The sequence below is a fragment of the Tachypleus tridentatus genome, chromosome 3, assembly GCF_004210375.1.
Source record: "Tachypleus tridentatus isolate NWPU-2018 chromosome 3, ASM421037v1, whole genome shotgun sequence".
Taxonomy (NCBI): Eukaryota; Metazoa; Arthropoda; class Merostomata; order Xiphosura; family Limulidae; genus Tachypleus; species Tachypleus tridentatus.
The window spans coordinates 113,555,805-113,578,430 of record NC_134827.1 but is presented as its reverse complement, the minus strand read 5'-3'; the positions used below and the strand labels follow the sequence as shown (position 1 = coordinate 113,578,430).

Here is a 22,626-nt window from a genome sequence, read left to right as displayed (position 1 = left end):
CTTTAACAAGGCTTAGCTTCCTTTCTGTAGGTTTACTAACTTGCTGTAGTCGTTCCATTAAATAGACTGTCAGTCCTTCTTTAACAAGGCTTAGCTTCCTTTCTGTAGGTTTACTAACTTGCCGTAGTCGATCCATTAAATAGACTGTCAGTCCTTCTTTAACAAGGCTTAGCTTCCTTTCTGTAGGTTTACTAACTTGCTGTAGTCGTTCCATTAAATAGACTATCAGTCTTTCTTTAACAAGGCTTAGCTTCCTTTCTGTAGTCGTTCCATTAAATAGACTGTCAGTCCTTCTTTAACAAGGCTTAGCTTCCTTTCTGTAGGTTTACTAACTTGCTGTAGTCGTTCCATTAAATAGACTGTCAGTCCTTTAACAAGGCTTAGCTTCCTTTCTGTAGGTTTACTAACTTGTTGTAGTCGTTCCATTAAATAAACTGTTAGTCCTTCTTTAACAAGGCATAGCTTCCTTTCTGTAGGTTTACTAACTTGCCGTAGTCGTTCCATTAAATAGACTGTCAGTCCTTCTTTAACAAGGCTTAGCTTCCTTTCTGTAGGTTTACTAACTTGCTGTAGTCGTTCCATTAAATAGACTGCCAGTCCTTCTTTAACAAGGCTTAGCTTCCTTTCTGTAGGTTTACTAAGTTGCTGTAGTCGTTCCATTAAATAGACTGTCAGTCCTTCTTCAACAAGGCTTAGCTTCCTTTCTGTAGGTTTACTAACTTGCCGTAGTCGTTCCATTAAAGAGACTGTCAGTCCTTCTTTAACAAGGCTTAGCTTCCTTTCTGTAGGTTTACTAACTTGCTGTAGTTGTTCCATTAAATAGACTGTCAGTCCTTCTTTAACAAGGCTTAGCTTCCTTTCTGTAGTCGTTCCATTAAATAGACTGTCAGTCCTTCTTTAACAAGGCTTAGCTTCCTTTCTGTAGGTTTACTAACTTGTTGTAGTCGTTCCATTAAATAAACTGTTAGTCCTTCTTTAACAAGGCATAGCTTCCTTTCTGTAGGTTTACTAACTTGCCGTAGTCGTTCCATTAAATAGACTGTCAGTCTTTCTTTAACAAGGCTTAGCTTCATTTCTGTAGGTTTACTAACTTGCTGTAGTCGTTCCATTAAATAGACTGTCAGTCCTTCTTTAACAAGGCTTAGCTTCCTTTCTGTAGGTTTACTAACTTGCTGTAGTCGTTCCATTAAATAGACTGTCAGTCCTTCTTTAACAAGGCTTAGCTTCCTTTCTGTAGGTTTACTAACTTGCCGTAGTCGATCCATTAAATAGACTGTCAGTCCTTCTTTAACAAGGCTTAGCTTCCTTTCTGTAGGTTTACTAACTTGCTGTAGTCGTTCCATTAAATAGACTGTCAGTCCTTCTTTAACAAGGCTTAGCTTCCTTTCTGTAGGTTTACTAACTTGCTGTAGTCGTTCCATTAAATAGACTGTCAGTCTTTCTTTAACAAGGCTTAGCTTCCTTTCTGTAGTCGTTCCATTAAATAGACTGTCAGTCCTTCTTTAACAAGGCTTAGCTTCCTTTCTGTAGGTTTACTAACTTGCTGTAGTCGTTCCATTAAATAGACTGTCAGTCCTTCTTTAACAAGGCTTAGCTTCCTTTCTGTAGGTTTACTAACTTGCTGTAGTCGTTCCATTAAATAGACTGTCAGTCCTTCTTTAACAAGGCTTAGCTTCCTTTCTGTAGGTTTACTAACTTGCTGTAGTCGTTCCATTAAATAGACTGTCAGTCCTTCTTTAACAAGACTTAGCTTCCTTTCTGTAGGTTTACTAACTTGCTGTAGCCGTTCCATTAAATAGACTGTCAGTCCTTCTTTAACAAGGCTTAGCTTCCTTTCTGTAGGTTTACTAACTTGCCGTAGTCGATCCATTAAATAGACTGTCAGTCCTTCTTTAACAAGGCTTAGCTTCCTTTCTGTAGGTTTACTAACTTGCTGTAGTCGTTCCATTAAATAGACTGTCAGTCCTTCTTTAACAAGGCTTAGCTTCCTTTCTGTAGGTTTACTAACTTGCCGTAGTCGATCCATTAAATAGACTGTCAGTCCTTCTTTAACAAGGCTTAGCTTCCTTTCTGTAGGTTTACTAACTTGCTGTAGTCGTTCCATTAAATAGACTGTCAGTCCTTCTTTAACAAGGCTTAGCTTCCTTTCTGTAGGTTTACTAAGTTGCTGTAGTCGTTCCATTAAATAGACTGTCAGTCTTTCTTTAACAAGGCTTAGCTTCCTTTCTGTAGTCGTTCCATTAAATAGACTGTCAGTCCTTCTTTAACAAGGCTTAGCTTCCTTTCTGTAGGTTTACTAACTTGCTCTTGAGATAACTATCATCCTTTGAAGTTGTTCCTTGATTTAAAGCTGCAAAGAACACGTTTTTATCTAACTGTAAGTAACATATCTCTCTGACTTGAAGTAACAATGAACTCGTCTCTCAGATCTGAAGTAACAATGAACTCGTCTCTCAAATCTGAAGTAACAATGAACTCGTCTCTCAAATCTGAAGTAACAATGAACTCGTCTCTCAGATCTGAAGTAACAATGAACACGTGTCTGATCTGAAGGGACACTTATCTCAAGTGACACAAACCATATCATTTTCTGTGATCTGAAGGGACAATGGTTACATTTTCCCCTGTTCTAAGCTTACATATCGTATGTATATTTTCTTTTTTTTTTCCAGTATTTTAGGAAGTTACTCATTTTAATTTTCATGTTAAAATATTTTTCCAGCCTAAGAACGAACTGGACACGTATCTGGGACGGCATGAGTGGGGTCGGATGCCGGAAGGCTTGCCACAAAAGCCCCGACGAGAAAGTGCTTCACAAGTGGACGAATTCTTTGAAGAACAGACAGAGTTTGTTCCTAATAACCACATAGGTGTCGCTGTTGTCGGCTACAGCATGTACGGGTCCACGGCCCAAAGTGTTCGGGGTATGAACGGGTTTAACCACGACGTTCGAGGATGTCAGCCTCCCCACTTCGGCCGTCCGTATCACCATCATTATCACCAAACAAGCGGTTATGGGTATCCCAAAACTGACGACGAAATATTCCTCAAACCTACGCCGGTTCCAAGTCCTGAGGTGAAGTCGTCTTTCTGGGAAGACATTAACGTAACCATGAAAATGGAACCGGAAATAGAAGCCATCAAATCCGAATCTGTTCCCTTACCGTCCTGCCCGTATACTCCAGTCCAAGTAACGGACAAATCTGCAGATATGCAAGGGCTGTCACAAGGCCAATTTCTTGTTAACACTTTGCAGATGTCCAGTCCGATGTCATCGTCAGATGCACCAAGTATGACATCGGGAAACAGTATACAAACGTACAGGTTCCCCCGAGGATCCATTCAGTCGCGGGAATGTCTGCCTCTTACTCCTCCAAACTCTGAACCAGGAAGTCCATCCACAGAGACGTACTCTGTGAGTCGCCGGACACCCCAACCCCCATACTCAGTATCATCTCAGACTACTACACTACCGGCCACTCTGGTGTCCAACCTTCACTCGAATAGTAAGTTCAACCGAAGAAATAACCCTGATCTGGAGAAAAGACGGATACATCACTGTGACTACCCTGGTAGGTATTGAAAAGAAATAAACAGCACTCTTTTTGTAGTCACGTACTGGTGAGTATAACAGAAATAGCACTTTATTTGTAGTCACGTACTGGTGAGTATAACAGGAATAGCACTTTATTTGTAGTCACGTACTGGTGAGTATAACAGGAATAGCACTTTATTTGTAGTCACGTACTGGTGAGTATAACAGGAATAGCACTTTATTTGTAGTCACGTACTGGTGAGTGTAACAGGAATAGCACTTTATTTGTAGTCATGTACTGGTGAGTATAACAGGAATAGCACTTTCTTTGTAGTCACGTACTGGTAAGTATAACAGGAATAGCACTTTATTTGTAGTCACGTACTGGTGAGTATAACAGGAATAGCACTTTATTTGTAGTCACGTACTGGTGAGTATAACAGGAATAGCACTTTATTTGTAGTCACGTACTGGTGAGTATAACAGGAATAGCACTTTATTTGTAGTCATGTACTGGTGAGTATAACAGGAATAGCACTTTCTTTGTAGTCACGTACTGGTGAGTATAACAGGAATAGCACTTTATTTGTAGTCACGTACTGGTGAGTATAACAGGAATAGCACTTTATTTGTAGTCACGTACTGGTGAGTATAACAGGAATAGCACTTTATTTGTAGTCACGTACTGGTGAGTATAACAGGAATAGCACTTTATTTGTAGTCACGTACTGGTGAGTATAACAGGAATAGCACTTTATTTGTAGTCACGTACTGGTGAGTATAACAGGAATAGCACTTTATTTGTAGTCACGTACTGGTAAGTATAACAGGAATAGCACTTTCTTTGTAGCCACGTACTGGTAAGTATAACAGGAATAGCACTTTATTTGTAGTCACGTAGTGGTGAGTGTAACAGGAATAGCACTTTATTTGTAGTCACGTACTGGTGAGTATAACAGGAATAGCACTTTATTTGTAGTCACGTACTGGTAAGTATAACAGGAATAGCACTTTATTTGTAGCCACGTACTGGTGAGTATAACAGGAATAGCACTTTCTTTGTAGTCACGTACTGGTAAGTATAACAGGAATAGCACTTTATTTGTAGTCACGTACTGGTGAGTATAACAGGAATAGCACTTTATTTGTAGTCATGTACTGGTGAGTATAACAGGAATAGCACTTTCTTTGTAGTCACGTACTGGTGAGTATAACAGGAATAGCACTTTATTTGTAGTCACGTACTGGTAAGTATAACAGGAATAGCACTTTATTTGTAGCCACGTACTGGTGAGTATAACAGGAATAGCACTTTCTTTGTAGTCACGTACTAGTAAGTATAACAGGAATAGCACTTTATTTGTAGTCACGTACTGGTGAGTATAACAGGAATAGCACTTTATTTGTAGTCACGTACTGGTGAGTGTAACAGGAATAGCACTTTATTTGTAGTCATGTACTGGTGAGTATAACAGGAATAGCACTTTCTTTGTAGTCACGTACTGGTGAGTATAACAGGAATAGCACTTTATTTGTAGTCACGTACTGGTAAGTATAACAGGAATAGCACTTTATTTGTAGTCACGTACTGGTGAGTATAACAGGAATAGCACTTTATTTGTAGTCACGTACTGGTGAGTATAACAGGAATAGCACTTTATTTGTAGTCACGTACTGGTAAGTATAACAGGAATAGCACTTTCTTTGTAGCCACGTACTGGTAAGTATAACAGGAATAGCACTTTATTTGTAGTCACGTAGTGGTGAGTGTAACAGGAATAGCACTTTATTTGTAGTCATGTACTGGTGAGTATAACAGGAATAGCACTTTCTTTGTAGTCACGTACTGGTGAGTATAACAGGAATAGCACTTTATTTGTAGTCACGTACTGGTAAGTATAACAGGAATAGCACTTTATTTGTAGTCACGTACTGGTGAGTATAACAGGAATAGCACTTTATTTGTAGTCACGTACTGGTGAGTATAACAGGAATAGCACTTTATTTGTAGTCACGTACTGGTAAGTATAACAGGAATAGCACTTTCTTTGTAGCCACGTACTGGTAAGTATAACAGGAATAGCACTTTATTTGTAGTCACGTAGTGGTGAGTATAACAGGAATAACACTTTATTTGTAGTCACGTACTGGTAAGTATAACAGGAATAGCACTTTATTTGTAGTCACGTACTGGTAAGTATAACAGGAATAGCACTTTATTTGTAGTCACGTACTGGTGAGTATAACAGGAATAACACTTTATTTGTAGTCACGTACTTGTAAGTATAACAGGAATAGCACTTTATTTGTAGTCACGTACTGGTAAGTATAACAGGAATAGCACTTTATTTGTAGTCACGTACTGGTGAGTATAACAGGAATAGCACTTTATTTGTAGTCACGTACTGGTAAGTATAACAGGAATAGCACTTTATTTGTAGTCACGTACTGGTGAGTATAACAGGAATAACACTTTATTTGTAGTCACGTACTGGTAAGTATAACAGGAATAGCACTTTATTTGTAGTCACGTACTGGTAAGTATAACAGGAATAGCACTTTATTTGTAGTCACGTACTGGTGAGTATAACAGGAATAGCACTTTATTTGTAGTCACGTACTGGTGAGTATAACAGGAATAGCACTTTATTTGTAGTCACGTACTGGTGAGTATAACAGGAATAGCACTTTATTTGTAGTCATGTACTGGTAAGTATAACAGGAATAGCACTTTATTTGTAGTCACGTACTGGTGAGTATAACAGGAATAGCACTTTATTTGTAGTCACGTACTGGTAAGTATAACAGGAATAGCACTTTATTTGTAGTCACGTACTGGTAAGTATAACAGGAATAGCACTTTCTTTGTAGTCACGTACTGGTGAGTATAACAGGAATAGCACTTTCTTTGTAGTCACGTACTGGTGAGTATAACAGGAATAGCACTTTCTTTGTAGTCACGTACTAGTGAGTATAACAGGAATAGCACTTTATTTGTAGTCATGTACTGGTGAGTATAACAGGAATAGCACTTTATTTGTAGTCACGTACTGGTAAGTATAACAGGAATAGCACTTTCTTTGTAGTCAAGTACTGGTGAGTATAACAGGAATAGCACTTTCTTTGTAGTCACGTACTGGTGAGTATAACAGGAATAGCACTTTCTTTGTAGTCACGTACTAGTGAGTATAACAGGAATAGCACTTTATTTGTAGCCACGTACTGGTGAGTATAACAGGAATAGCACTTTATTTGTAGTCACGTACTGGTAAGTATAACAGGAATAACACTTTATTTGTAGTCACGTACTGGTGAGTATAACAGGAATAACACTTTATTTGTAGTCACGTACTGGTAAGTATAACAGGAATAGCACTTTATTTGTAGCCACGTACTGGTAAGTATAACAGGAATAGCACTTTCTTGTAGTCTCCTAGAGAACTGGCATTTTTTTACTGTTACACTTTGCCAGTTACATGACAGTCCAGAGTAAACACACACGTAACAGTGAAGTGAACAAAACTGAGGATATTCACAACTAAAACAGTGACCTCCAAGTTAAACTTTCATTGGAAACTGGACGTTACGCAGAAACACGTATGTCGCTGGAAACTGGACGTTACACCTAGCAGAAACATGTCTGTCACTTATATTATTTATCTATAAAATTACCGGCCAGGTAGTTAAGGCACTACACTCGTAATATGAGGGTCGCGGGTTCGAATCTTTGTCACACCACATATACTTGCCCTTTCAGCCATGAGAGCGTTATGATGAACGATCAATTCCGATTCGGTAAATTCGTTGGTAAAAGAGTAGCCCAAGAGTTGGCGGTGGGTAGTGATGACAAGCTGCTTTCCCTTTAGTCTCACACTGCTAAATTAGGAGCGACTAGCACAGATAGCCCTCGTGTAGCTCTGCGCGAAATTCAAACCAGACGAAACCTTAAGTTTACCGAAGTACTCGTTCATCGTTCGAAATCGATGGGGTCAACATATATCACATTCAATGATTTATTATATTTTTCAATGTAATTTGTAAAATTTAATCATAAGTGGGTGAAACCATTCAAAGTCGGAGAAGTCCAACAGCAATTAGGAGAAAGAGTTAATTTCAATATTAAATATATTTTTATTAGTTTCTTGTGTGAATCCTATGTTACCAATGGCCTCCGAAATTAGCAGTCACTCACCTAGAAGAGAAAGTTATACACGAACAATATAGAAGTGTGTTAAATGAACCTAGAACGGTGTATGTAAGTTATTCTAATAGAGTCCATTTTCATTATCTTGAATAAAGAATATTTATATTTCCTTAAACAGAAGTTTATTGATGAAAGTCCAATGTTTGGGAAGGTATGAAGTTCAAGAATGAACTTAGATTAGCTCTGATACCGGGAAGATTAGCTCTGATACCGGTACGATTGGCTCTGATACCGGAAAGATTAGTTCTGATACCGGGAAGATTAGCTCTGATACCGGAAGGAAACGTGGGAGACACAACTATTGGTCTGTCATGTTTTTACTTCAAAAATTACTAAAATAAGTAAATTCCTAGATACTTACAACATGCATGGTAACCTTACTCGAGTTAATAAACCATATTATGATGTGCTTACAACATGCATGGTAACCATACTCAAGTTAATAAACCATATTATGATGTACTTACAACATGCATGGTAACCTTACTCAAGTTAATAAACCATGTTATGATGTGCTTTTAACATGCATGGTAACCTACACAAGTTAATAAACCATGTTATGATGTGCTTACAACATGCATGGTAACCTTACTCAAGTTAATAAACCATGTTATGATGTGCTTTCAACATGCATGGTAACATACACAAGTTAATAAACCATGTTATGATGTGCTTACAACATGCATGGTAACCATACTCAAGTTAATAAACCATATTATGATGTGCTTACAACATGCATGGTAACCTTACTCGAGTTAATAAACCATATTATGATGTACTTACAACATGCATGGTAACCTTACTCAAGTTAATAAACCATGTTATGATGTGCTTACAACATGCATGGTAACCATACTCAAGTTAATAAACCATATTATGATGTACTTACAACATGCATGGTAACCTTACTCAAGTTAATAAACCATATTATGATGTGCTTACAACATGCATGGTAACCATACTCAAGTTAATAAACCATATTATGATGTACTTACAACATGCATGGTAACCTTACTCAAGTTAATAAACCATATTATGATGTGCTTACAACATGCATGGTAACCATACTCAAGTTAATAAACCATATTATGATGTACTTACAACATGCATGGTAACCATACTCAAGTTAATAAACCATGTTATGATGTGCTTACAACATGCATGGTAACCATACTCAAGTTAATAAACCATATTATGATGTGCTTACAACATGCATGGTAACCATACTCAAGTTAATAAACCATATTATGATGTGCTTACAACATGCATGGTAACCTTACTCGAGTTAATAAACCATATTATGATGTACTTACAACATGCATGGTAACCTTACTCAAGTTAATAAACCATATTATGATGTGCTTTCAACATGCATGGTAACCTACACAAGTTAATAAACAGGTTATGATGTGCTTACAACATGCATGGTAACCTTACTCAAGTTAATAAACCATATTATGATGTGCTTACAACATGCATGGTAACCATACTCAAGTTAATAAACCATATTATGATGTACTTACAACATGCATGGTAACCTTACTCAAGTTAATAAACCATATTATGATGTGCTTACAACATGCATGGTAACCATACTCAAGTTAATAAACCATATTATGATGTACTTACAACATGCATGGTAACCTTACTCAAGTTAATAAACCATATTATGATGTGCTTACAACATGCATGGTAACCATACTCAAGTTAATAAACCATATTATGATGTGCCTACAACATGCATGGTAACCATACTCAAGTTAATAAACCATGTTATGATGTGCTTACAACATGCATGGTAACCATACTCAAGTTAATAAACCATATTATGATGTGCTTACAACATGCATGGTAACCATACTCAAGTTAATAAACCATATTATGATGTGCTTACAACATGCATGGTAACCTTACTCGAGTTAATAAACCATATTATGATGTACTTACAACATGCATGGTAACCTTACTCAAGTTAATAAACCATATTATGATGTACTTACAACATGCATGGTAACCTTACTCAAGTTAATAAACCATATTATGATGTACTTACAACATGCATGGTAACCTTACTCAAGTTAATAAACCATATTATGATGTGCTTTCAACATGCATGGTAACCTACACAAGTTAATAAACAGGTTATGATGTGTACACTGTCTTTCTTGAAATAATTTTATACAAATATTAGGTTGCTTTAGTTGGATTTCACAGCCAACACTTGACAGTTATATTAGGTAAAACTTGATGCGCATATGCTATACGTCGTCAACAGTTTACGGTCACATTAGGTAAAATTTAATCCTACGTCTTTTATCACAGTGTTGAAACATGTTAATGTTTTATGTTTCAACACTGTGTGGTAATAGATCTTTACTTACAAACATCAAATACCAAACACAAGTTTTACTGTAAATCTGACAAAGGCAGGGGAACAATACCGAAAATGTTTGTTTTCTGCAGTAACTGCGGTCTCTGTTATTGCAGCTAATAACCCAGAAGGGCAGTAAGATAGTATATTCTTCGTTCCAACGCCTAAAGCTTATCTCTAAGTCAGGTTCTATAAAGTTTCAAAGCACATTAAAAGGAACGATCACAACGTGAACTCTTGTTAGACCTGCAATAAAATGGTATATAGCTTGACGACAACAACAACTGTGCCAGTGTTATATAGCTTGACGACAACAACTGTGCCGGTGTTATATAGCTTGACGACAACAACAACTGTGCCGGTGTTATATAGCTTGATGACAACAACAACTGTGCCGGTGTTATATAGCTTGATGACAACAACAACTGTGCCGGTGTTATATAGCTTGATGACAACAACAACTGTGCCGGTGTTATATAGCTTGATGACAACAACTGTGCCGGTGTTATATAGCTTGATGACAACAACAACTGTGCCGGTGTTATATAGCTTGATGACAACAACAACTGTGCCGGTGTTATATAGCTTGATGACAACAACTGTGCCGGTGTTATATAGCTTGACGACAACAACAACTGTGCCGGTGTTATATAGCTTGACGACAACAACAACTGTGCCGGTGTTATATAGCTTGACGACAACAACAACTGTGCCGGTGTTATATAGCTTGATGACAACAACTGTGCCGGTGTTATATAGCTTGACGACAACAACAACTGTGCCGGTGTTATATAGCTTGACGACAACAACAACTGTGCCGGTGTTATATAGCTTGACGACAACAACAACTGTGCCGGTGTTATATAGCTTGATGACAACAACTGTGCCGGTGTTATATAGCTTGACGATAACAACAATTGTGCCGGTGTTATATAGCTTGACGACAACAACAACTGTGCCGGTGTTATATAGCTTGACGACAACAACAACCGTGCCGGTGTTATATAGCTTGACGACAACAACAACCGTGCCGGTGTTATATAGCTTGACAACAACAACAACCGTGCCGGTGTTATATAGCTTGACAACAACAACAACCGTGCCGGTGTTATATAGCTTGACAACAACAACAACTCTGCCGGTCCATTTTCCTTTGATTTATTCTGGTATTTAACGTTAAAGTTCTTAAAGAAACGGAAGAAGAAAAGTCTAGAGATAGGAAAGTGTTACTTCACCAGTACCTCCGAAGGCTTATAACGCTAAAAACCGATACCTTTGGTTGGAACAGCACAGATAGCCCATTGTTAAGTTTTGTGGTTAATAACAAAGAAAATAGTAAACACGATGTCTTCTCAAGTTCATGCCATCATTGCTATGTTGGATGTTTATCATCGGTTGAGTTTACAAAAAAATACCATTTTGGACTGATAGATTAGAAAGAACATTCAACATGTGGGTTATTGTTGTGAGATTTCACTGTCACGTTTCGCAAACCGTTGGTATAAAAGAAAAAAAAAAAGACATTTCGAGCTGTTGGTGTGTTATAAGAGTGAATCCTTGGATTCATAGTCCCGGTACATGATAATAATTCCACTATCAAGTGCTGCCCCCTCGTTATTACTTATAGTGTTACTATAAGTTATTAATGTGGGTCTGTTGTTTTCTATTTTCAGGCTGTACAAAGGTTTATACAAAAAGCAGTCATCTAAAGGCCCACCAACGTATCCACACAGGTATGTGTTCCCAGTCAAATCTACTTTTCTCTAGTTATGGAGTTGAAATGTATTGATAAACCTTAACTAGAGTACGCTGCTGACGTCCTGTATTACACTTTAGATGGAGTTGTTATTGGTTTCAACTTGATATATATTTTATCTTTACAGCATTAGATCACACAAAAAGAAATAATTTTACGTAGTTACCGAATCTGAGAAGATTAATCAATTTAACTTAGAAAATATAAGTTTTTCAAACTTTACTAAGAATTCACAGTTTCGTTTTGAGGTAAGTTACTGATATAGTACATTTTATTATCAGTTTCATATAAGGATATTTTTATTTTAAAGCAGTACAAGTAAACAAGTGTTAAGGGTTACTTTTTAGATTATGCTGAAGGTTTCTGTCAGTTTTTCTATTTTTACAAGTTTTTATAAAGGTTAAATTTAAAATTAAATTTTTCCAGTTTAAGTTCTTGTTATTTTTAAAATAAAAATATTAATTTATTATTTCCCGTCACATACTATCATAGATTATCTTGGTGAGGCTTAGGTTATTTAATGGTAATATTAGGCTTAGCTGACTTTTGTACGATACGAGATGCAAATAGTACAACTTCTCAATTCGAGGGCCCAGCCTGGCCAGGTGTTTAAGGCACTCGACTCGTAATCGGAGGGTCGCGGGTTCGAATTCCCATCATACTAAACATGCTCTCCCTTTCAGCCGTGTGGGCGTTATAACGGTACAATCAATCCCACTATTCGTTGGTAAAGAATATTACCAAACGTTGGCGGTGGGTGGTGATGACTAGCTGCCTTCCCTCGAGTCTTACACTACTAAATTAGGAACGGCTAGCGCAGACAGCGCGAAATTCAAAATAAACCAAACCAATCCGAATTCGAGATCGATGGCACGAGTTACACTTGTTTTAAACATAAATCTTGAATGTGGAACTTGTATTAAAATTCACCAACAGTCGTTTTTATTTAATTTTTGGTTTGTGAGAGAACAGTTCTGTGGAGGAAGTATATATTTTGTTTGTCTAACTATAAAGCATATATTGAGTAGAATGTTTTTAATAACATTGGATTTTAATGTTTAAACATTATATATCATTTACTTCGTCGAGAGAAATGCTTTACGTTTTAATTATTTCTCTAATTAACAGTTGACAATTCATTAAAGCTAAAAACAGTAGAGGAACACTACTCAGTTTTTATTATTTTTATCATATATACTACACCTTTATGAAGCAAAGAGTAATCTCATGTTACCATTCAATTACTGGCGTTCTTCATTCTCGGCAGTTTCCACACACTACAAATAAATATTTCAAAATTAGAGATGGCGAACTTTGTAGAGCAGGATATTTTGTTTATTTGGATCCTAAAAATCGATAAAAGTGTGGAACTTAATTTCGTTCGGAGTGTTGAGAGATCATTGATATGGATAGCCCGAGAGAGAGGGATATAGCCCGCTGGCAGCCCGGATACCTCCAGCTATGAAGACGAGCTGTAGATTGTGTCGGTCAAGTTGCTTTCGTTAAATGTTAGCTATCTCAAATTTAGGGCGCCTTCAGGCGTTTGTATTGCACGTGCCGAACTGCTAGATACAAGAGAATCTGATATAGCCTGAAGAGTTTCTTATCTCGCTTGGAATGTCTGTCTTGACCTGCAATAGTACGAATAACAGTCATAACCGCTACGCACTGAGGCGTACCAGCAAAAGACCGATAGGCCGACCATAAAATGAAACAGCAGGGAGGTAAAGTCGTTTATCAGGGTGAATTAGGGAACGTCGCTGTTTGTCATTAGGTGCTAGCTCCAATCTATATAGATGTCACCTCTAGCCCTCATTTAGCCCTTGTGTAGGAAAACTTGTTGTTTGGCATTTCCTGTCGTTTGTCAAGTCAGTATGCAACGTATCAATCTACAGGCTAAAGCCAGCGACTGTGGGGTCGTTGCAACCCCACAGACGTCATGGGGTCAGATGACCCGTCAGTGAATGGGAAAGACAAACCTACAGAAATGGACGTAAATGTTGTAAACATTTACATGTACTAGGTAGAAACCGTACAAGAAAGATTGATGTTTACCTTCCGATTTACTCATCCTTCATATAATACTAAATCTTACTTGCTCAGTGTCACACTCCACCAACAGTAAGTTTCCTTTAAGTGCAAGCCCACAGAGTATTAGTTTCGTTTGTGATTCACTTTCGTCCTTATCAGTATTTTAAGGTGTTGTAACAGTTTCTCTGTATAGTCCTTGTTACTTTAAAATTGATGTAACAATTTCATTGCATAAATCTTGTCTTCATTGCTACAGTGATGCAATATTTTCACTGAACACTCCTTTTCATCAATGTAACAGTTTCTCTGTGTTGTCCTTGCCATCACTGTAACACTGATGTAACAGTTTCTCTGTATAGTCCTTGTCATCACTGTAACACTGATATAACAGTTTCACTGTATAGTCCTTGTCTTCACTGTAACACTGATGTAACAGTGTCTCTGTATAGTCCTTGTCTTCACTGTAACATTGATGTAACAGTTTTTCTGTATAGTCATTGTCTTCACTGTAACACTGATGTAACAGTGTCTCTGTATAGTCCTTGCCCTCACTGTAACACTGATGTAACAGTGTCTCTGTATAGTCCTTTTCACAGTAATATTGATGTAAGAATTTCATTCCATAATTATTGTCTTCATTATTACAGTTATGTAACAGTTTTACTGAATAGTCCTCGTCATCGCTGTAACATTAATGTAACAGTTTCACTATATAAACCTTCTCGTCACTGTAACATTAATGTAACAGTTTCTCTGTATAGTCATTGTCTTCACTGTAACACTGATGTAACAGTGTCTCTGTATAGTCCTTGCCCTCACTGTAACACTGATGTAACAGTTTCTCTGTATAGTCCTTGCCCTCACTGTAACACTGATGTAACAGTTTCACTGTATAAACCTTCTCGTCACTGTAACATTAATGTAACAGTTTCACTAGATAGTCCTTGTCATCATTGTTACAGTTTATTTGAATAGTCCTTGTCATCAATATAAGTTTCACTATGTAGTCCTTGTCATTACTGTTACAGTGAATTGAAAGCTTCTCTGGATAGTCCTTGTCGTCAATATACGTTTCACTATATAGTCCTTGTCATCACTGTTACGGTGATTTAACAGTTTCTCTGGATAGTCCTTCTCGTCAATATAAGTTTCACTGTATAGTCCTTGTCGTCAATATACGTTTCACTATATAGTCCTTGTCATCACTGTTACGGTGATTTAACAGTTTCTCTGGATAGTCCTTCTCGTCAATATAAGTTTCACTGTATAGTCCTTGTCGTCAATATACGTTTCACTATATAGTCCTTGTCATCACTGTTACAGTGATTTAACAGTTTCTCTGGATAGTCCTTCTCATCAATATAAGTTTCACTGTATAGTCCTTGTCATTACTGTAACAGTGATATAACAGGTTAAATGGTTAGCACTAAGTTTTAATGTTTTTAGAACATGACCCAAAACTCGAGCGCTTTCGTACAGCTCATTATATGTCTTTGGAATAAGGCTAAATAGTCAACTATTATAAAGCGCTCGAGTTTTGGGTTTCGTTTTTAAAATAGTGATGTAACAGTTGTAGAATGCATGAGACGATAATTTATACGAACGATAGTTGTCTTTATAAGTTTGTACAAGCGCTTTAGTTTTAGAATTTTTCTTTTGCGCTATCTGTTCGCAGCTGTCGGTAATCTTGAACCAACATAAGCTCTCTTCTGTGGGCTGGACAGTTATCTCGTGAAAGGAAACCTCTCGCGTTTCTGCAAGCAAATACGTTATTGTGCCTTAGAAAGATGCAGGTTTTGATTTCAGTTTTGGGTTGTAAATGACCTGCTTTCTGCTGCTTATTGTCTTCAGCAGGTTCCTTGAAAAACCCCACCAAGCGGCGTTTTATAGCAAAATTTTACGACTCCATATTGTTTCTTTAAAACACGTTCCTTCATGAAGACACAGTAAATCTTTCCTAATACAAAGGTCACCCCCTATCGGTAAACAAAATAAACATAACTTTTGAAAGAGTGATTTACCAGCGGCGAGTCTATGGAACGGTAATAAGTTAAGTTTTGTACGGAGTTACGACCGAAATGTGTTTGACTTCAATATGTCCACCTCTTCCATTCATCTAAAGATTTCCAGTCATGAATAGATTGTGTCCATCAATAAATTGCTCTGTTTTTCTACTCGTCTACATGAAGTCTGATCCTGTAAGACAAACCACAGACATTTGGTCACTAACCAAAGAAGTGGAATAATTTAAAAAAGGAGGGATAAACACAGAAAATTAAACACAATTACTGTCTGCGTTACGATGTAATATATATCACATACTGTGTGTAATTGATGAGGGTCGTAGACCGGTTGTAAATGATGTATCGGTAGACTGGTGGAAAATTGTTTCATTAGTAGACTGGTGGTAAATGTTTCATTAGTAGACTGGTGGTAAATGTTGTTTAATTAGTAGACTGGTGGTAATTGTTTTATTAGTAGACTGGTGGTAAATGTTTCATTAGTAGACCGGTGATAAATGTTGTTTTATTGGTAGACTGGTGGTAAATGTTTCATTAGTAGACTGGTGGTAAATGTTGTTTAATTAGTAGACTGGTGGTAATTGTTTTATTAGTAGACTGGTGGTAAATGTTGTTTAATTAGTAGACTGGTGGTAATTGTTTTATTAGTAGACTGGTGGTAAATGTTTTATTAGTAGACTGGTGGTAAATGTTGTTTTAATAATGTGAGGGCAGACAAATATATTCTATACAGAAATTTTTCTGTTTTTAGAACTATTAGAGAATCTATGTTTGTAAGTTTTTATGTCATATCACATTACGTTTGTTTCAGGTGAGAAGCCGTACTTGTGCCATTGGCCCGAGTGTCAGTGGCGGTTTGCCCGATCCGACGAACTCACCAGACATTATCGTAAGCATACCGGAGCCAAGCCTTTCAAGTGTAAAGTGTGCGACCGGTCTTTTGCGAGGTCCGATCATCTCGCTCTGCACATGAAGCGCCACCAACCAAAAATGAAGTGATACCAAGAAGTGTGACGTGTGTGTGTGCAGTGCTTGCTCCTGGTGGAATGTGTGATAAGTAATCGACGAATTGTTAGTCCGTTTGGAGTTTTACTAAACTTGTCTACATTTGTGACAATTAACAAGGACAAGTTAAACGACATTTTGGAAAACCGTTTTCCTGAGATTCTGTTTGCCATTGTAATCTCGGCTTTGTGTTGCTCGAAACGCCAGGTCTGTGATTGTACACCCGTTAGATTAAAGGTTCTACATCTTTCAAGTGCCATTCATACAGTTTTAAACTGTTTTCTTCAAGGGGGTTCGGTGGTACAGGGGTATATCACCACTTACGGTCCGTTATGTATGTATATAGGTCTCTGTGTGTACATGTACACACGTATATTAGTTTTTCAAAAGATTATATATATTACACGTCTTTTAAAACGTTTATACATTTATGAGTATATAGAACACATTACCTTGCTTATGAATTTGTGTAACTGATGTTAGAACTTTCTGAGAGTCAACTGATTTGATTTTATGTCACTTATCTGGAGTATTATTCTAAAAACATACACGTTTTGATTATCTAGAAGTTATAAGAAAGTAATTATGTTGTTTTTAAAGGAAATAAATATCTTGAATGTTTTCTATCTTAATCTCTATCTTATTTTGTAACTGATAAAGTTTTCAAACCATGTAACAGAACACTTTCAGTTATACACCACAAACAAATCTGTCCAATAATGACACTAGAAGTTACGATCCTTTGAAAAAGGATTCGTTCTGGTTTATACATGCGAGTTTTATAAAAAAATAAAAACAGTTGTTTTTCACATGATTTATATCTGTTCTACACTTAACATTTGTACACATTCATAAACTTTTCAAAATTACTGGAAGAATAATAGTTATTGAAAATAAACAAAATATTTTGTCAGTTCTTTTTTTGAACAACACCAATTACTGTATTAAAAATTTTCCTTCTAAAGACCTTTCTGTCTATTTACTATTAATTACCAGACATTTCTAGCTACACTTCAGCACACTGCCCTCTGTTGGTCTCAATTTGCAAAAAAAAATAATCGTACGCTATGACGTAAGTATCAATAACACTCAAGTACTCAGTAGATGTCAATAACATTATGATTCAAATATTCATTGTAGTTCACCACACAACAAGTTTAGATACACTTGATTGTAGTTCACCACACAACAAGTTTAGGTATACTTGATTGTAGTTCACCACACAACAAGTTTAGATACACTTGATCGTAGTTTACCACACAACAAGTTTAGATACACTTGATCGTAGTTCACCACACAACATGTTTAGATACACTTGATCGTAGTTTACCACACAAGTTTAGATACACTTGATTGTAGTTCACCACACAACAAGTTTAGATATACTTGATTGTAGTTTACCACACAACAAGTTTAGATACACTTGATTGTAGTTCACCACAAAACAAGTTTAGATACACTTGATTGTAGTTCACCACACAACAAGTTTAGATACACTTGATTGTAGTTTACCACACAACAAATGCAGACAAACTTGATTGTAGTTTACCACACAACAAGTTTAGATACACTTGATTGTAGTTCACCACACAACAAGTTTAGGTATACTTGATCGTAGTTTACCACACAACAAGTTTAGATACACTTGATTGTAGTTCATCACACAACAAGTTTAGGTATACTTGATCGTAGTTTACCACACAACAAGTTTAGATACACTTAATTGTAGTTTACCACACAACAAATGCAGACAAACTTGATTGTAGTTTACCACACAACAAATGCAGACAAACTTGATTGTAGTTTACCACACAACAAGTTTAGATACATTTGATTGTAGTTCACCACACAACAAGTTTAGGTATACTTGATCGTAGTTTACCACACAACAAGTTTAGATACACTTGATTGTAGTTCATCACACAACAAGTTTAGGTATACTTGATCGTAGTTTACCACACAACAAGTTTAGATATACTTGATTGTAGTTTACCACACAATAAGTTTAGATACACTTGATTGTAGTTCACCACACAAGTTTAGATACACTTGATTGTAGTTTACCACACAACAAGTTTAGATACACTTGATTGTAGTTTACCACACAACAAATGCAGACAAACTTGATTGTAGTTTACCACACAACAAATGCAGACAAACTTGATTGTAGTTTACCACACAACAAGCTTAGATACACTTGATTGTAGTTCACCACACAACAAGTTTAGGTATACTTGATCGTAGTTTACCACACAACAAGTTTAGATACACTTGATTGTAGTTCACCACAACAAGTTTAGATATACTTGATTGTAGTTTACCACACAATAAGTTTAGATACACTTGATTGTAGTTCACCACACAACAAGTTTAGATACACTTGATTGTAGTTTACCACACAACAAATGCAGACAAACTTGATTGTAGTTTACCACACAACAAGCTTAGATACACTTGATTGTAGTTCACCACACAACAAGTTTAGGTATACTTGATTGCAGTTTACCACACAACAAGTTTAGATATACTTGATTGTAGTTTACCACACAACAAGTTTAGATACACTTGATCGTATTTTACCACACAACAAATGCAGACAAACTTGATTGTAGTTTACCACACAACAAATGCAGACAAACTTGATTGTAGTTTACCACACAACAAATGCAGACAAACTTGATTGTAGTTTACCACACAACAAGCTTAGATACACTTGATTGTAGTTCACCACACAACAAGTTTAGGTATACTTGATCGTAGTTTACCACAGCAGAACAAGTTTAGATATACTTGATTGCAGTTCACCACACAACAAGTTTAGATACACTTGGTTGTAGTTTAGATTGTTCATCTATCATAACTATTCACTCATCCAAACGTGGTATGTGTCGCAAGATGTCATAACTTTCACACATTATAACACTATAAGAGACCTATAAAGATTCGGTGTTAACTCTGAACACCTTGTCTCTGAAGTTACCACAGAATCATGAAACCGAAATCTTTTGTTGGAACCGCCTCTTAGATAAACCTTTATGTGGTTTTATTTACTTCTAGCGCAAAGTGTTACAATGTACTACCTACGCTCTGCTCACGAAGCGTATTCTTTCTCTATTTCTTATACAAGCTTACCGAGGAAAAGAAAGCTTTACTTTTAACTGTTCTCTTATTTCAGTTGTTGTTTAAATTGTACAACTGGTTTTACAGTTTAGTGGCTCGTCTATCAAGTTTAATATTCTTGACGTCCTTTACTATAAAATATCGCTTAGAACTATGCGCACCTGATAGCCAGAAACGGTAATGAACGTGAGTTTTGTACGCCTTAAGCACCGATACTGTCGTTATTATTTAGGTATGACTCCTTCCCCACTCCCCTTGGTTGGGTTGTTATTCCAAGTGGGTCCGGTTGTAAAACACAGGTTCTTTGTCTAGCAGGTTGTTAACATGGAATTCACACGATAGTAAAGACATGGAAATCAAGGTTCATCACATCTGATATAAAACGGTTGAAACTTCAAGGAATGGATTCTCTGTTAAGGTAACGTTTCAAATGAATATATCTGGTTTTAAAGTATTAATGGATTGATACACATATGCCTGATCACCGGCCAGTGTTCGCTTGACCAGGACAGTAATTTTACTATTTTACACATTAACTAAATCTGTCCAACAGTTATGAATAGTTATATCAGTACTTTAACGACTTTAGGTTTCTCTTATTATTAAACAAATAAACCAAGGTAACTCTTAAACCTACACCATTAGTGGTCTTTACCAAACGGGTCAACAACATGTTCTATTGAAACAAGCAACCCAACAATAAATGTTTCAGTCAGAAGGATACAACGAATACCAGGATATTGGTGTCATAAGAATTACGCCATTCGCGTAACTTTAAACTCTCGAGAACAACATTCAGAGAAATACTGGTATCACAAAGACGATAATGTGGGGGTTATTGAAAATTACATAACGAGGGGTAGTAACGACGAAAGTAAACAAACAAATCAAGACTGGTTACCGTTTGTCTTCCTGAATATTCCATCACAACATTCTGATCACACAATTTTACTACGAGACTGGTTACCGTTTGTCTTCCTGAATAATACAGATAACCGTTCTGATCACACAATTTTACTACAAGACTGGTTACCGTTTGTCTTCCTGAATAATACAGATAAACATTCCATAAACCATTAGTATAAAATAAAATGAAAATGTTGTTCTCTGCTAAAGAAATAAAAGTTGATTCTTCACTACATGAAACTGAGAAGTAGTCCTCTGCCACAGAAAATAAAAGTTGATTATTCACTACATGATCTGAGAAGTAGTCCTCCGCCACAGAAAATAAAAGTTGATTATTCACTACATGAAACTGAGAAGTAGTCCTCCGCCACAGAAAATAAAAGTTGATTCTTTACTACATGAAACTAAGAAGTAGTCCTCCGTCACAGAAAATAAAAGTTGATTCTTCACTACATGAAATTGAGGAGTAGTCCTCCGCCACAGAAAATAAAAGTTGATTATTCACTACATGAAACTGAGAAGTAGTCCTCCGCCACAGAAAATAAAAGTTGATTCTTTACTACATGAAACTAAGAAGTAGTCCTCCGTCACAGAAAATAAAAGTTGATTCTTCACTACATGAAACTGAGAAGTAGTCCTCCGCCACAGAAAATAAAAGGCAAAGTTTCTATAGGACAAGAGACTAGATCATCATCTTGTAGTGAATATGAAAAGGTTTCTATAGGACAAGAGACTAGATCATCATCTTGTAGTGAATATGAAAAGGTTTCTATAGGACAAGAGACTAGATCATCATCTTGTAGTGAATATGAAAAGGTTTCTATAGGACAAGAGACCAGATCATCATCTTGTAGTGAATATGAAAAGGTTTCTATAGAACAAGAGACTAGATCATCATCTTGTAGTGAATATGAAAAGGTTTCTATAGGACAAGAGACTAGATCATCATCTTGTAGTGAATATGAAAAGGTTTCCATAGAACAAGAGACTTGATCATCATCTTGTAGTGAATATGAAAAGGTTTCTATAGGACAAGAGACTAGATCATCATCTTCTAGTGAATATGAATCTATAGGACAAGAGACTAGATCATCATCTTGTAGTGAATATGAAAAGGTTTCTATAGGACAAGAGACTAGATCATCATCTTCTAGTGAATATGAATCTATAGGACAAGAGATTAGATCATCATCTTGTCGTGAATATGAAAAGGTTTCTATAGGACAAGAGACCAGATCATCATCTTGTAATGAATATGAAAAGGTTTCTATAGGACAAGAGACTAGATCATCATCTTGTAGTGAATATGAAAAGGTTTCTATAGGACAAGAGACTAGATCATCATCTTCTAGTGAATATGAATCTATAGGACAAGAGATTAGATCATCATCTTGTCGTGAATATGAAAAGGTTTCTATAGGACAAGAGACTAGATCATCATCTTGTAATGAATATGAAAAGGTTTCTATAGGACAAGAGACTAGATCATCATCTTGTAGTGAATATGAAAAGGTTTCTATAGGACAAGAGACTAGATCATCATCTTGTAGTGAATATGAAAAGGTTTCTATAGGACAAGAGACTAGATCATCATCTTGTAGTGAATATGAAAAGGTTTCTATAGGACAAGAGACCAGATCATCATCTTGTAGTGAATATGAAAAGGATTCTATAGGA

The 22,626-nt window shown here is 36.5% G+C and overlaps 1 protein-coding gene across 2 annotated transcripts in view; it reads left to right on the top strand.

The window, feature by feature from the left end:
* The window catches only part of LOC143247804 (uncharacterized), a 37,315-nt gene extending 19,760 nt beyond the window's left edge, over positions 1–17,555 (top strand). For both annotated transcript variants that reach the window (XM_076496299.1, XM_076496298.1), the window contains exons 2-4: positions 2,723–3,572; positions 11,784–11,843; positions 16,730–17,555. In XM_076496299.1, coding sequence (XP_076352414.1) covers positions 2,723–3,572; positions 11,784–11,843; positions 16,730–16,917 — 1,098 coding nt within the window. In that variant the 3' untranslated portion in view covers positions 16,918–17,555. The remainder of the gene's footprint in view (positions 1–2,722; positions 3,573–11,783; positions 11,844–16,729) is intronic.
* Positions 17,556–22,626: the final 5,071 nt, after the last annotated feature.